This window comes from Glycine soja, chromosome 10 (genome assembly GCF_004193775.1).
Source record: "Glycine soja cultivar W05 chromosome 10, ASM419377v2, whole genome shotgun sequence".
In the NCBI taxonomy this organism is placed as follows: Eukaryota; Viridiplantae; Streptophyta; class Magnoliopsida; order Fabales; family Fabaceae; genus Glycine; species Glycine soja.
In genome coordinates this window covers 45,747,353-45,761,484 of record NC_041011.1, presented here as the reverse complement: position 1 = coordinate 45,761,484, position 14,132 = coordinate 45,747,353, and the positions used below count along the sequence as shown (strand labels likewise).

Genomic DNA, 14,132 nt, shown 5'->3' with positions numbered 1-14,132 from the left:
CTTGAAGGATAGTTTGGGGGTAATATATAGGATAACATGTGTTTTATGGTAATATTTGTTTTTATCCTGCATTTCTTTTGTTGATTTTTGTTCTCTGATTTTTTTTTATTTAAATTCTTATTATCACTTATTAATGACCTAACATATAGTATTAAATCTCATGGCATTTTAAAATGGTTATTGAGGCAATATATTTCTATGTGATGATAAGCTTCATTTCTAAAATTTATGAGGATTAAAATCAATATAAAAATTGAAAGACAAAAAATGTTACTATATTTACGTAAATAATTATATATTAGGTTTAGTAAGTAGTATGATATTTAAGAGCATTGTTATTCAATACAAATAACATACGCACGAAACGCATGAATTGTATATGTGGTTTAATACCAATTTTTTAAAAATAAATATTATAAAAAATAATAAAAATGTAAAGTAGATTTTAACAAAAATCAATGTTCAAACCTATTCCTATGAAATACTAATGTACATGTATGTAGTCAATTTTTCTTATAGATCAATCTCTACAGACGAATATTGAATGGTGATTTTTTTTTTTTACAGAATAATTAATTAAGTCGGTGTATCAATTTTAATTCATTTTCGTGAGTTAATGTCATACCCCGAGCAGTTTCAGTGATTTGTTTTAGATGATAACCTTCAATTAATTAAGTTTATGCATCAATTTTAATTCGTCTTCTTGAGTTATATGATAACAAGTAATAGCAAAATAGAAATATTTTTATGTCTGAACATAATTTAATCACAATGAATGTTTAGAAACGAATCAAAATTAAAAATCAAGCTCATTATGTTATGTGATTCCTTGGCTACATACATGATTATTTTTTTTAAGAAACATATATGAAAATTTAGTACATAGGTATTGTTTTCAACCCAGATATAGTGTGCTATTTTATTTTATTTAGTATCGAAAAGGAAATTATTGTAACAGTTTTAATAGAGAATCACTCTGCACACTACACATTGCCATAACAGTTGGAACCTATTCTTCTTCCTAGATTTCTCACCTTTAGACCTGGAATCACTCTACACACTACAGATTGGCATAACGGATTGTCTCAGTGAGAGAAAAACGTGGGAAAAATCTCTAGACCAAAAACAGAAACAAAGAAATAAAAAAGAATAGCAATCCAAGTAGCTTTTAATTTTCTTTTCTACGTTGAAGGAACATTTTGATGTAAATTAAGTGCCACACATGGCTAGCATGAAGCTGGGATCCAAATCTGAAATGTTTTACCTCTATGGCCAAAGTTGGTCAGTTCTTTTTCACAGCTTCTTTCTCATTGTTTACTTACATTTTTATGATCTGATCAGTGATCTTTGTCCTTTCACGTTGTGTCACTGTCATAACATGCTCCCTTCATCCCTTACAAGTTTAGAGATATTAGTCAACGTTAATTGGAGGGAAGTTTTTCACTTGTCTATTTGGTGGTTGATGAATGCATGCATGGTGATGAATAGGTTTTCACCGTTACAAAGTAGATCAGTTGTATAACCAACATAAAAGATGTTGCTGTAAAAAAAAACAACATAAAAGATGTGAACTATGGAAATTATAGATGTATCCATCCTTTGACCTTAATAGCTGCGTGCTACTTAACATGATTGGATATCCATTTCTCTTATCCAGAATGATACATTAATGCAATGCACATTCAAGTTATCTACACTTTAAGATGGATGACAATGAATTAATTATAATGTGAATTGGAGAGTTTTCTTAGTATTTGTTATATGGTTAGCATCAACTAGTTCCTTGGTCTATAGTGATTGATAAATTTGAAGCCGAATTCTGAATCCAGTTGCATCAACAGTATCTATCTATTCTCTACATAAATTCACTATTTTTTTATCGGTGATATCTTGTTATGGTTTATTATTAACCTATTTGGTTTTCAAATGCTCATCTCTAGGTTGTGCTCAACTGGACTTCCAAGTGATGTCATTATTGAAATTGGTGACACATCTTTCCATCTCCACAAGGTGTGTTTTCATAGTTTCTATTATTGCTGTCTAATAATAGTATCTCCAGATATCATTTAATGCACAACAAATCAATAAGAGTATCTCAGTGTTATGCTTCGTCCTTCATATATTTGCTTGTTATCATTACCTGTCACATTGCATGATTTAACCCCTTTCTTGCTGTGTTACCAGTTTCCACTGATATCAAGAAGCAAAGTGCTAGAAAGTATGATGAAAGAAATATCAAGTGAACATGAGAAGTCTGTTTTGGAACTTCATGACCTACCGGGAGGAGCCAAGGCCTTTTTGCTTGTTGCTAAGTTCTGTTATGGTGTCAAAATGGAGTTGACTGCGCCGAATGTGGTTGGTCTCAGATGTGCGGCTGAGCACCTACAAATGACTGAGAATTATGGAGAGGGAAACCTGATCACGCAAACAGAACATTTCCTTAATCATGTGTTTAGTTACTGGACAGACACTCTTGAGGCTCTCAAAACATGTGAAGAGGTTTTGCCTTTTGCTGAAGAGCTTCACATCACTTCGCGAAGCATACATTCTTTGGTGTTGAAAGTTGCAGATCAAAGTTTGGTTAGTTTTCCTGTCTCCACATCTCAAAGTGTTACTCAGAGTCCAGACGATGCAGAAGTGTGGAATGGAATAAGCCTAACACCAAAGACCTCAGGTGAAGATTGGTGGTTTGAGGATGTTTCTTCTCTTAGTTTGCCATTGTACAAAAGGTTCATGCAAGGGGCTAGTGCAAGACAAATGAAGCCTAAGAGAATTGCTGAATCCCTTGTTTACTATGCAAAAAAGCATATCCCCTTATTGAGAAGTCAAGCAAGTTCTCAGAATGGAAACTCATCATCTTTTAAGTCAACTATTTCTACCCCTTCTGAAGCAGATCAAAGGAATCTTATTGAGGAAATAGTAGAGTTGCTTCCAAATGAAAAGGGTATAGCACCAACCAAGTTTTTGCTGGGGTGTCTGCGGACAGCAATGGCCTTATATGCTAGTTCATCTTGCTGTGCAAACTTGGAAAAAAGAATTGGTGCTCAATTAGATGAAGCAGACCTGGAAGATCTTTTGATTCCAAATATTGGATACTCAATGGAGACTCTTCATGACATTGACTGTGTCCAGAGAATGCTTGACTATTTCATGATTGTAGAGCATGATGTAATTGATTCTACATCAAACGATATAGAGGAAGAAGGGCGCATAGTTGGATGTTCTCAACCTGAGAGTCCAATGGCAAAAGTGGCTAACCTGATAGATTCTTATTTAGCTGAAGTAGCACCTGATGTAAATGTGAAGTTACCAAAATTCCAATCACTTGCTGCTGTACTTCCTGATTATGCTAGGACCCTGGATGATGGCATATACCGTGCCATTGATATATATCTCAAGGTACAAAAAGAAATCTATATTTTTCTTTGCATGTCTTGTAAATGATAATATGAGCTTGCATCATGATGTTTCTAATAGTTGGTGATAAGATCCTTGAAAGTGGAGCTTGTTGCATGATAACAAAACTTCACTACTTATTGTGCTATATAATTGATTTATAATTGAAGACACATTTTTCTTGTTAATAACTTAAAAGAGTAGGTAGTCTATGTACTAGCAGTGCAATGTTTTTAAATTGTCATCCAATTATAATTGATATGTATATTAAATTTGTTGAGTTTTACTATAATTACCTTAAAAGACATACTTACCATAAATCCTAATTGGTTCACAATATAATTTTTTTACATTGACAATACATAGAAATTAAACTCTTGACATGAACAAGAATACTAGAGGCTCTAGAAGTTTATGGCCTTAAAATGTAGTACTATGTTATGTCATATGTTCTTTAAAAGATACTAATGGATTGCGAATTTCAGAGTCATCAATGGCTGACAGACTCAGAGAAGGAACAAATCTGCAGGCTGATTAATTGCCAGAAGCTGTCACTGGAAGCCAGCACACATGCAGCTCAAAACGAGAGGTTACCACTTCGCGTTGTGGTCCAAGTGTTGTTCTTTGAGCAACTGAAGCTTCGCACGTCTGTTGCCGGCTGGTTCTTTGCTTCTGACAGTGTTGAGAACACACAAAACCTGAGTGCAAATCTTGGTCTGATAAGAAACGATGGCAACACGCCACCCAACCCGGTTTTGGCCTTGGATAACATGAAAGAGAGAGTGGCTGAACTTGAGAAGGAATGCTTGAGCATGAAGCAAGATTTGGAAAAAATGATGAAGTCTAAGGGAAGTTGGAATATGCTCCTTAAGAAATTGGGTTGCAAGCTTGTGCCTAAGCCTTCTTCTAATCCCAAGGTCTCCAAGCCATGCAGGAAGTCCAAAATATCACCAGCATCCACAACTCCAATGGAAGAAAAGGCCATGGAAGTGAACTAAAGATTTGAAGTTGAACATTCTGCTATTCTTTTCTTTATCTTTTTAAAGTTTTATACCCTTTTTTTCCTAAGTAATAATGTAACTAATGATGAACAGTTGCTTGCCTTATGCTACTTAGACATTAGAATTTTGAAACAGTTTCTTTCTCTTTTGGCAATGCCATTTTGAAACAGCATAGATGGCTATTCCCATATCCTCTTTTTTTACTATTAGTTGAAAAAATTAAGCTTTTCTATTATTACCTCTGTTCTTCCATTAATACCTCGTGAGCTCTTTTTCCAAATTTACAGAAGTATCTTTGATCGTTAAGTGGCAAGGTACCTTATCAAATTTTAAGGGAAATTAATCCAATTATATGTATGCTTTACTGATTTTTTTTTAGAATATAAGCTTAATTTTTGTAATTGAGAGGAGACTAAGTCAATCATCTAGTGGTTAGTTACAAAACTCCTAAAGCCCCATTAACATTTTTTAACATGAAACAGGTTGTTACAAATATCATACATCCTTGCATTCGTTAGGAAAATCAGTTTATAACTTTTTATTAAGTTTTATTAAAAGAAAATAACTTTTGTAATATATATTTCAACATAAATAATATAAATATAGATATAATAAGATGTTATATAAAACATTAATTAAGTCAAAGTATATATTAAATTTTAAACTAGATTAAAACGAGTCAAAATATAATTGGAAAGAATCCACTGTAAAATAAATCAAGTTCAATAATTTCTAAATCTAAAACCTGTGAGAGTGGATTAGCAGAACAGGTCCTTTGGAAGCAACACTCGAACAGAACAGAACAGTTCCTTCCTCACCAACGCACCTATTCAAAATTACAACAGAGAGAAAATAATTGCTGTTACAGAAGGAGTTGAGTTGTGATTGGTCAAGAGGTAAGTTTTATATATAGTGTTTTGCCTCCCACGACTAAATTAATAAAGAAAATATGTATATTTATCATTCCCAAAACTATATGGCCCAATCTTGAGAGCCCAAATGTTAGATTAACAACCCGAGATTGTTGGAGTGAAAGAAGCATTCAATTTGTAATCGCATCGTAGGTTTGTTTCTCTGTGTGATTGGTTTGGTATGTTAACTTATTACGAGTCAGTGTGTACCTTGAACGTTACATGTTTGATAGAATGCCAATTCCAGCGGCATGAATGAATTGGTAATTGGTTGGTTTTGATCCATCAGGTCACTGAGCTGAGATTTGAAGCCAAGGTTCCAATTCTGTGGTCAATTATGACTATAGTTCAGAGTGAGGGGGCAGCAAAGGGAACTACCACAACTGAGAAAGCATTCAAAAGATGGGGCAGGAGAACCCCATTTTTGAGATATGGCCTTCCTATGATCTCTCTCACTGTCCTTGGTTCTATAGGCCTTGCCCAACTCTTGCAAGGCAGGTTAGTCACTTAGTTACTACCCTATAACTTTTATGTTCTAGAAAATAGTCTAGTGTAAATTAGGGTTCACTTTTACAATAATTAATTTACCGTAACTTCATTGCATAGAAACTAAACTCTGTATTCTTTTTCCAATGTTCATTCTGTTTTATTCCATCCTCATTCTAAAATATAATGCAACTGTGTCTGCTCAGCAAGGATATTGCAAAGGTGAAAGATGATCAGGAGTGGGAAATAATTGAAACAAAAAAAGCATTGTCTAAGACTGGACCAGTGAATGCATACAATCCAAAAAAGATTTCCTTGGAGGATGAGCTAAAGGTCTGTTTTCCCTTTCATTCACAATATAATGTGGTCTGGATTATCCATGGTTTAATTTCTATTTGTTGTTTGCATAGGCTTTGCAACAAAAGGTGGACATTAACAGCTATGAGTACAAGAAAATTCCTAAACCAAACAAGGGCAATCCAGACTAGACTAGAGTTGTGGACTTGAAACAACTTTCGTCGGAATTTCCCGTGTACCATGCTCACAAATTAACTTTTATGGAATCAAGAGCCAGTTACCATCTTGAAAGTGAAGTTGTTATTGCCCTGCATCTTTAGTGTTTTGACTTTTGATTATGACATTATGGAAGAGGAAGTTGAGATGAATTTTGAAACTTTTGCGTATCAAGGATCTTTTAGTACGCTCCAGGGAACAGCAAAAAGTACTTGCTTGGTTCTATTTTAATAAGGGTGAAAAAGTGTAAATGTTTCTTGTCATGTTTTAGTTTATCTTTTTTACCGATCTTGCAGCGATGTGCACATTGGATGTTATAACGATAATGCTAATTGAGTCACTTTTGCTGTCAAAACACTCAACACGAGGTTCATTTCAGTGTTCACAAGTAAAATTGCTCGTGGCATTATTGGAAATGGTAATAGAAATAGCTATTTTGTTTACATCTGTAGGCCCAAAAAATCTGTACCGAAAGTATACATCTCCTAAAATTACTGTGTAAGGACATGCTTACTTGTTTGTAAGCTAAGTACGAAGGTGGAGTTTGGACATTATCATCCTAATGTTGGACACCATCTCTCTTCAATGGCCTAGAAATAGAATCCAAGAAATAGCTCTGCTGGCAAACATGAAAATGTATCCTAATGTTGACTTTCTTTAGTCAACACGGCCAACAAAGTCTGAATTGGAGTAGTCAACACGGCCAACAAGGCTCTTCATCACTTTCATTGTGGCTCTTCAATGATTCATACTTGAATTGATCTGATATCTGCCTAGCATCAACAGAAAATGCAATGTGAGGTCTAGTGTAAACTTGAACATACATTAGCCTTCCAAAAGCAAAAACATTTGGACATTGGTTCAAATGAAACTGATCACCGTTCATAGTTCATACAATAGGTGCTACACTTGGTGTGAATAATCTTTCATCTGAAATATTATACTAACTGAATTCAACAGTAACTATTTGGATGCTCCATCCAGCATGCCCAAGAGATTCTGAATTCAAAATTTTGGAGCGAGACACCCCCCCCCCCCCCCCTAAAAAAAAAAAAAGAGGTTTTGGTGGGGTCGTTAATACCCCTAATACCTATATGGACCTAATAAACTTGGGTTGTAAATATTTGGTTTGCAACCCAAGTGAGCATTTGTTTTCAGTGCTGCAATACAAGAGAACAGGATCAGAAATGAGTAGAATAGAATGATGGACCACGCTACTACCAATTATAAACATGTCCATGCACAGCAGAGAGGGGGTTCACTAGATTTGTCGTTTCAGACCTGGTTGCACGTGACTTGTATCAGTGCAGAACATTAGTAGCACATGTGACTTACATAATAATTTCCCTATAAGCAAACAACGACCTAGAGTGCTGCGTAACAAAAAAACAAAATTTTGCAGGACTATTCCAGACTTCATAGGCCATGCAGTAACAAATCTCTAGTCCCAAAAAAATGAGTAATGTTACGAGTATGTAAACGAGGTTACTCTACTTCATATTCTGCACACTACGAGTATATGCGTGTTACACTGTTACCTCAATCAACCTCCATTCTTTCTACGTTCAGTGAGATTTTCCTATTACACTGCTTCCGATGGATTTTCAAACACCCTGTGACATTGCTTATAATATCAGTTTAGGTAAAAGAAAAAATGGTTGAATAAATAGTATCAGTTTAGTTTAATACTAATAGTGTGACCCACTTCAAATATAGTCTTTTAAGGTCCTTCTTGCAAGTTAATTAAGAAATCATTAATTGATGTATACCTTAATTAAAACATTCTCATTTCATCCTCTATTCGTTTCATTTAGTTGGAATAATTTTAAATACGGCTGAAAAAAATTTGACCGGGCCTTGAAGTTTTAAAATCACAATAATTTTAAAAAAAGAAAAAGTATAATTATGAAATGGAAGGAGTAAATAACTTTACTGGGAGTACGTGGTTAGGCTTGTACGCAATTTTAGGAATGAAAGTATCGTAACAGATAGAACTAGGAGTATAAACCTAGGTAAAAAACTCAACAAGTGGCACTTGGAAGCATTGAGTTTTGAAACATTATTTAACTAGCTGAATATATAATCATGCAATGTTTGTAATACCATCCAGCCATTGCTCTGGCATGTCAGAGTTTGGTAGAAACTAGAAATCCTTGATATTCACAAGCATTTTACTGTGGCATAATGTGCCATATTTCCCTATGCATTTGCATGCCTGGAGATGGAGATATGCAAAAGACAAATTACTGAAAAGATCAAGTTCTGAAAGAATTGAAAACATATATATATTTTACTGATGAGATCATCCCAACCAACCATTTGCACAGCTACAAACTTTATACCCAGGTGTCCCAGAAAAAAAAAAAAAAAACCATTCTTCTGTATATACACACCCCCCCCCCCCAAAAAAAAAAAGGCATAATTAGAGGTAAGAAAAGTGAAGCCAAAAGAAAAACCTTAAACCCCCCAAAATAGAAGAAACATAATGTGGTAAATTCCTATCTACTGCCCTTTTCTCCATTGGTTTTAAGTAACCCTCCACCCTTTCCTCAACTTCTTATTCATTTTTACACATTAAACAACAAAATCACAGCTCAAAGAAATCTTCTGTTTATGACTCCCGTTTACTACCACCCTCCCTCACATATTTTTATAAGCCAAACAGGCAAAATCAGTGGAAGGACTTAATTTGAAGATGGTTTTCACAAAATCCCTTTTGGAAGATCGATCACCTTGGGCTTGGTTGTGATCTGTATGGCAACAGTGGCTGGAGAAGCCTCTGCCCTGATGGACTACCCAGTAACATGGCCTGAGATCGAGTAAGCATCTCGGCCATTGATGGTGTTTGATATGCCTGAACAAGACTTGACCTGTCAGTGGAATCACCTCTTGCTGTTGCTCTTTGCCATGAGTGTGAACTCAATCCAGAAAGAATATATGCTCTCCCAGATGCTTCATACACGTGCCTACTCGCCATCCGCTCCTGCATTTCCTTGAGTTCAGCATCCAACGCAACACAAAGGCGGTCGTGAGATTTGGCCGAAACAGTCTCTGAAAGCATCTTTCTACAGTTCTCAAGGATAAGTACGGCTCTGCTTAGGTCTCCCTGTTCAGCTGCACCGCTTGCCTGGGCCATTGCCTCAGCCGCTTGGAGCCTGTTGCGCTGTCTATCCACTTCAAGTGACATTACAACCTGCCCCACATTTTCAGTCCGCTCAATCTTAACTCCCTCACTTTCCAATGTTGCTGTTTCCTGAGTAAAGGGATCCTTGTACACACATTTGACCTTTATCAATGATGTTTCATTGCCGGATGTAGCTGGGACATTAACTGAAACTAGAAAATCCCTCTCTTCATCAGCATACAGGTCTCCAACATCGATCAATCCTTTGTGCCCATCGGCCATCAAACGGCTAGGGTAGCTTCCTGCTTTGAGTGAGACAAGATTGAGATTTGGGTGTATACACTCAATTCCCACTTGCAGCTCCTGAACAACAACACTCAGAAGTCCTCCAATGCATTGTGCAAACGCATCCTGTAACACAGCTTCAGTTTCAATGAAAGAAAATGTGCCACCAGAAGTCTCGGAAACTGAGTGCATTAGTGAAGCATCATGATCGGCACCAAATCCAAAAGCATGCACAGGAATTTGAAATCCTGAATTATCACCACCACTGATAGAAGTAGGCAGAAGAAACTGGTAATTTGGTTGAGGTTGGTTAGTTCCAGAGCCATTGACAGTGTAATTATCTTGACCATCGGACAACAGTATAATACTGGCAACTGGATTCTTTTCCTTTCGATCTTCCATTATCTTGGCTCCTTTTCTCAGCCCTTCGGCGATATTGGTACCGCCGTTTGCAACCAAAGAATTAACAGCTTGCAATGCCTGCTGCCGCCCAGAATAAGTCATTCTGCACAGGGGAAAGAGGCGGCGAGCTGTGGAAGAAAAAGCAATAACTGAGAGTCGGTCGTTAGAGCCGAGGTTCTGTATGACAAATCCCATAGCTCTTTTTAGTAGTGCAAGCTTAGTTCCAGCCATGCTACCACTGACATCAAGCACTGTGACCAAGTCAACAGGGGCACGCGGAGTCTGAGAAATCTGTGCCAAGTTAGTCTGGTTTCTACTAAGGTTTTGTCTTTTGGCTGCAGCTGCGGCGGCAGCAGCAGTAGCTTTGAGATGAACCAAAACCGTGAAGTTAGAATAAGTCTTGGATCCTGGAACAGCAGATACTTCTGGGAACGTTTTAATCTCCATTGCTCTAGCAGCATCAGTATCTTCAGTATTCTTATTACAGGTGTTTCTCTCAGAAAATGGATGTTGATGATTTAAGGATTCATCATCGTCAAATATGTCTGGCTCAGAAGCCTGATAAAGCGGCACAACATGCCTCCTATTCAAATCTCGGTGAGGATGAGATAGAGGTAGGCGGTGGACCACTGCCATCAAAGCATCATTTTGAGGCCAATTTATTGGACTAGGTGAAACTCTGCCCTGGATAGGATCCAAACTGGGGCCAAACAAGGGTATTTCTTTCCACTTTGCTCTGCACACTGGACATATTTGGTTTCCATGTTTCACATTTGAAGCAATGCAGTGGAAATGGAATGAATGTGAACATTCTGCAGTGAATATAGCATGGCCAGATCCTTGCTTCATTTTGGTTAAGCATATTGAGCAGGTTTGCTGAATGTTTGAAAACAAAAGCTTGTAAGAACAAATATAGTTTTACGTAAATTATTTCACAGATGCTCAATACTTCATGCAAATAAAGAAAAATCGTGAACAGTACACAAGGTAAATTAGCAGTAACCGTATCAAATATTACTTCTAGTTCCAATAAACAAAAAAGTCAAACACGTATGAAAAAAGCAGCAATATTTGAATTCCAGCACTTGTATTTGATTATTTGCTGTCAAATAATTCATACATGTCATGTTATGTAGCACCACTATAAAGCAACAATCAGATTTGATATACAAAAGTAAAAAAATACAAATTCATCTGCAATTTCATCTTCCAACTAAGTATTTTAGCTATTCAACTCAACATATAATGCACACAATAGAAAATAATCTTTGATATATTGAAGATATCTATGGTTTGAATATTATCAAGAAGTTATTTAATAATACTGTTGAACCAAGTTATCATGAAAACACAGAGGCGCAGGGCAATGATACATTGACTTAAAACATCCCTTTTCCATTCTCATATTTCTTTTTCAATTCTAGCATTTTGCCAAAATAAGGTTTAACCATCATTCATAAAGATCTCCAAAAAGCAATAGGCTTTTCAAATACCGAGATTAGAGGGATGGTGAAAAATCTAATCACCTTGTCTAGTCAAGCAAATCTGAATATCACTGAAAGGGACTAAAGCATCATACCGGCCAAAAAAGTATTCCAATTACATAAAATTGAATATTCAGCAAATCAGTTCTACCACAGTCATCATAAACTGCTATTTTTATGACTTGACTAAATGAACAAGCCAACTCTTATCATATCACGATTGCTTTTTTGGAATAAAATAAAATAAAATAAAAATGCTTGGCCAATAGAAAGAAAAAGAAGGGAAAATCTTATCCACAAGAAGGAGCATTGAAGCAGGCAGGAAACAGTAATATCAGCTCAAGGCACATGAAAGCACAATTGTTGTCACAAAACTTCAAAATCACATGTCATTCGCATACAACACTATTGAAACAAGTCAAGAAAGCACAGCTCCATACCAAATCAATACAAGAAACCTAACTACCAAAATGGCATTTTGGTCCCTTAACATACCACCCTTGCAACTTGGTCCCTGATAAAAACACCATGTACAATTCAATAAACCAATCAAAACCCACTTCGCATTATTCCCAGACGAATTCAAATAATTTCACAACTAAATCGAACCCCAACCTTGCATCAGGGACTAGATTAAAAACGAACTATATTCTCAAGCACCAAAAAAAAAAAAGAAAACAGTTCATTCGCAATTAAACTCTCGTAAAATAAAATAAAAAATCATAAAACAGTACATTTAAATAACAAAATCCTCTTAAAACAAATAATTCCTGCCTCCCAAAAAAAAAATCCTAACAACCGTAAAATCATTTCATTTCTTTTTATGTTAACAAAGTTTTAACCCGGAACCATTTCTTTTGAGCTTGGTAAAAAAGATCCTATTTTAGAAATACAACTTTCAGATTCATACTTTTAGACTCTGGTCCATTTAACTATTACCGATCAACCAAACAAAGTAAAACTTATCAAAATATTATTTTTTATTTAAAAAAACCACATACATACACAGATAGAAAGAGAGAGAGAGAGAGGAAGAAGAAGAAGTTGAAAATGAATGAGAGACACAAACCTTGGAGGATTTGCTGCTACTTTTGGAGAGTTTCAAACCGTGAAAAGAGGAAACCGGGGTGGTTGGTCGGGAAGAGCTGGTGCTCCAGTTGGCCGGAGAGAGCAACGCGGCGTCGGAGAGGCGCTCGGAAACCACCGGGTGCGGCGGCGAATCGTCGTCTAAGGTTCTGGGAACGAACATGCAGAGGTTGAGACCGAGCGCCACCTTGGCTTTCTTCCACTTGCTTCCCATATTTTGGTGTCTCTAACGGCCAAAATGCTGCAAGCAAGCCAGAAAAGGGGAAAAAAGCTCCACCCCAGATCTCAAACGGCGAAAAGCTTCGAGCTTTGGGTTAGAGGGAGAGAGAGAGAGAGAGAAGAAATGGGGTTTTATGAAAAGTAGAAAACGCAGCACGAAAACCGAGGTGAGTGAATAAATATTATATCATGCGTTGAGAAGAGGAGGGAAATGAATGGCACTAGTTGTAACATGGTTTGAGAGAGAAGAGGGAAATGTTTGGTTTGGTTTGGTCGTTGTTATTGAGGTTGAGATTGTTGTTGTTGGTTTGACGTTGTTTTTGATGGCGGCCATGAACTGTGTGTGTGGTGAATGGTGAATGGTGAATGGTGAATGGTGATGAGTGAGAGTGAGGAGCATTTTGACCTGTGTGTGTATGTTTTTGAGGCTCCTTTACCCAAAAGATTAAAGACAGGGTAAAAGCCATGAAATGAAATCATTTTCAAACAAATTAATTATAAAAAATATAAAGCACGTTTTGGTTGAATGGGGAAAAGTTGGTGCCACTGCTTACTTTGCTTTTTGCTTTATTATCATGGACTTTCTTTCCTTTATTGCCCTTCCTTTCCGCTGTTCTGCGGCTAAATTCCTTCCTAGCTACCCACCATGTTTGCCCTAACCACCTATTTTATACTATTAAATATTAATAATACTCTTTTTTTTATAGATTAGATGACATTTAAGATTTTGGGATTTTATCAAAAAAAATAATTAATTTATTAAATTTTAAAGAAAACATTAATTATCAATTAAGAATTATTTTTTTGAAATGGTATCGATGATAATCTTGAAAAAAATATTTAAAGTAATGTTAATTTTATAAAATGATATATATATTGAAGAAGAAAAAATCCTTTCTAAAATATCATATAACTTAAACGGACAAGTATTAAGACAGATGTTGAATACTTTTTATAGCATTCACGGATAAATGTTTGTAGCGAGTATTAAACAAAACAACATTACAATATATAATTAGTAGGAGATCATGTTTATACTTTGACATTATATATTATATATATTTGGGGTGTATTGGATTAGGATTTTAAAATATTATTTTAATATAAAAAAGTGTTGTGAATTTAAAGATTATATAGAAATATTTTGATTTATTAGATTTTTGTTACGAGATTTTAGATTTTAATTGATTTTTATCATAAATTTGAAAGAACTTTATAGATTTAT

At 35.7% G+C, this 14,132-nt stretch overlaps 3 protein-coding genes across 4 annotated transcripts; 2 read left to right on the top strand and 1 right to left on the bottom strand.

Annotated features, from left to right (window-relative positions):
• The first annotated feature begins 1,197 nt into the window (after nt 1-1,197).
• On the top strand, nt 1,198-4,608 carry LOC114369659 (BTB/POZ domain-containing protein At5g03250-like). Its single transcript, XM_028326897.1, has 4 exons — nt 1,198-1,281; nt 1,941-2,010; nt 2,185-3,399; nt 3,882-4,608. The coding sequence occupies exons 1-4, from the start codon at nt 1,223-1,225 to the stop codon at nt 4,392-4,394; spliced, it is 1,857 nt and encodes a 618-aa protein (XP_028182698.1). The 5' UTR covers nt 1,198-1,222; the 3' UTR covers nt 4,395-4,608.
• A 510-nt stretch (nt 4,609-5,118) lies between these two features.
• Nucleotides 5,119-6,723, top strand: LOC114370436. Of its 2 annotated transcripts, none has more exons than XM_028327786.1 (4): nt 5,119-5,293; nt 5,598-5,806; nt 6,001-6,127; nt 6,205-6,723. In XM_028327786.1, exons 2-4 carry the CDS (start codon nt 5,646-5,648, stop codon nt 6,280-6,282), a joined length of 366 nt encoding a protein of 121 aa, XP_028183587.1. In that variant the 5' UTR covers nt 5,119-5,293; nt 5,598-5,645; the 3' UTR covers nt 6,283-6,723. The 2 variants fall into 2 exon arrangements, with proteins under 2 accessions (XP_028183587.1, XP_028183588.1); XM_028327787.1 differs by lacking the exon at nt 5,119-5,293 and adding an exon at nt 5,362-5,461.
• Nucleotides 6,724-8,535: 1,812 nt separating this feature from the next.
• On the bottom strand, nt 8,536-13,345 carry LOC114372137 (E3 ubiquitin-protein ligase WAV3-like). The gene is made up of 2 exons (XM_028329560.1): nt 12,672-13,345; nt 8,536-10,994 (listed from the first exon to the last, which is right to left on the bottom strand). The coding sequence occupies exons 1-2, from the start codon at nt 12,900-12,902 to the stop codon at nt 9,036-9,038; spliced, it is 2,190 nt and encodes a 729-aa protein (XP_028185361.1). The 5' UTR covers nt 12,903-13,345; the 3' UTR covers nt 8,536-9,035.
• Nucleotides 13,346-14,132: the final 787 nt, after the last annotated feature.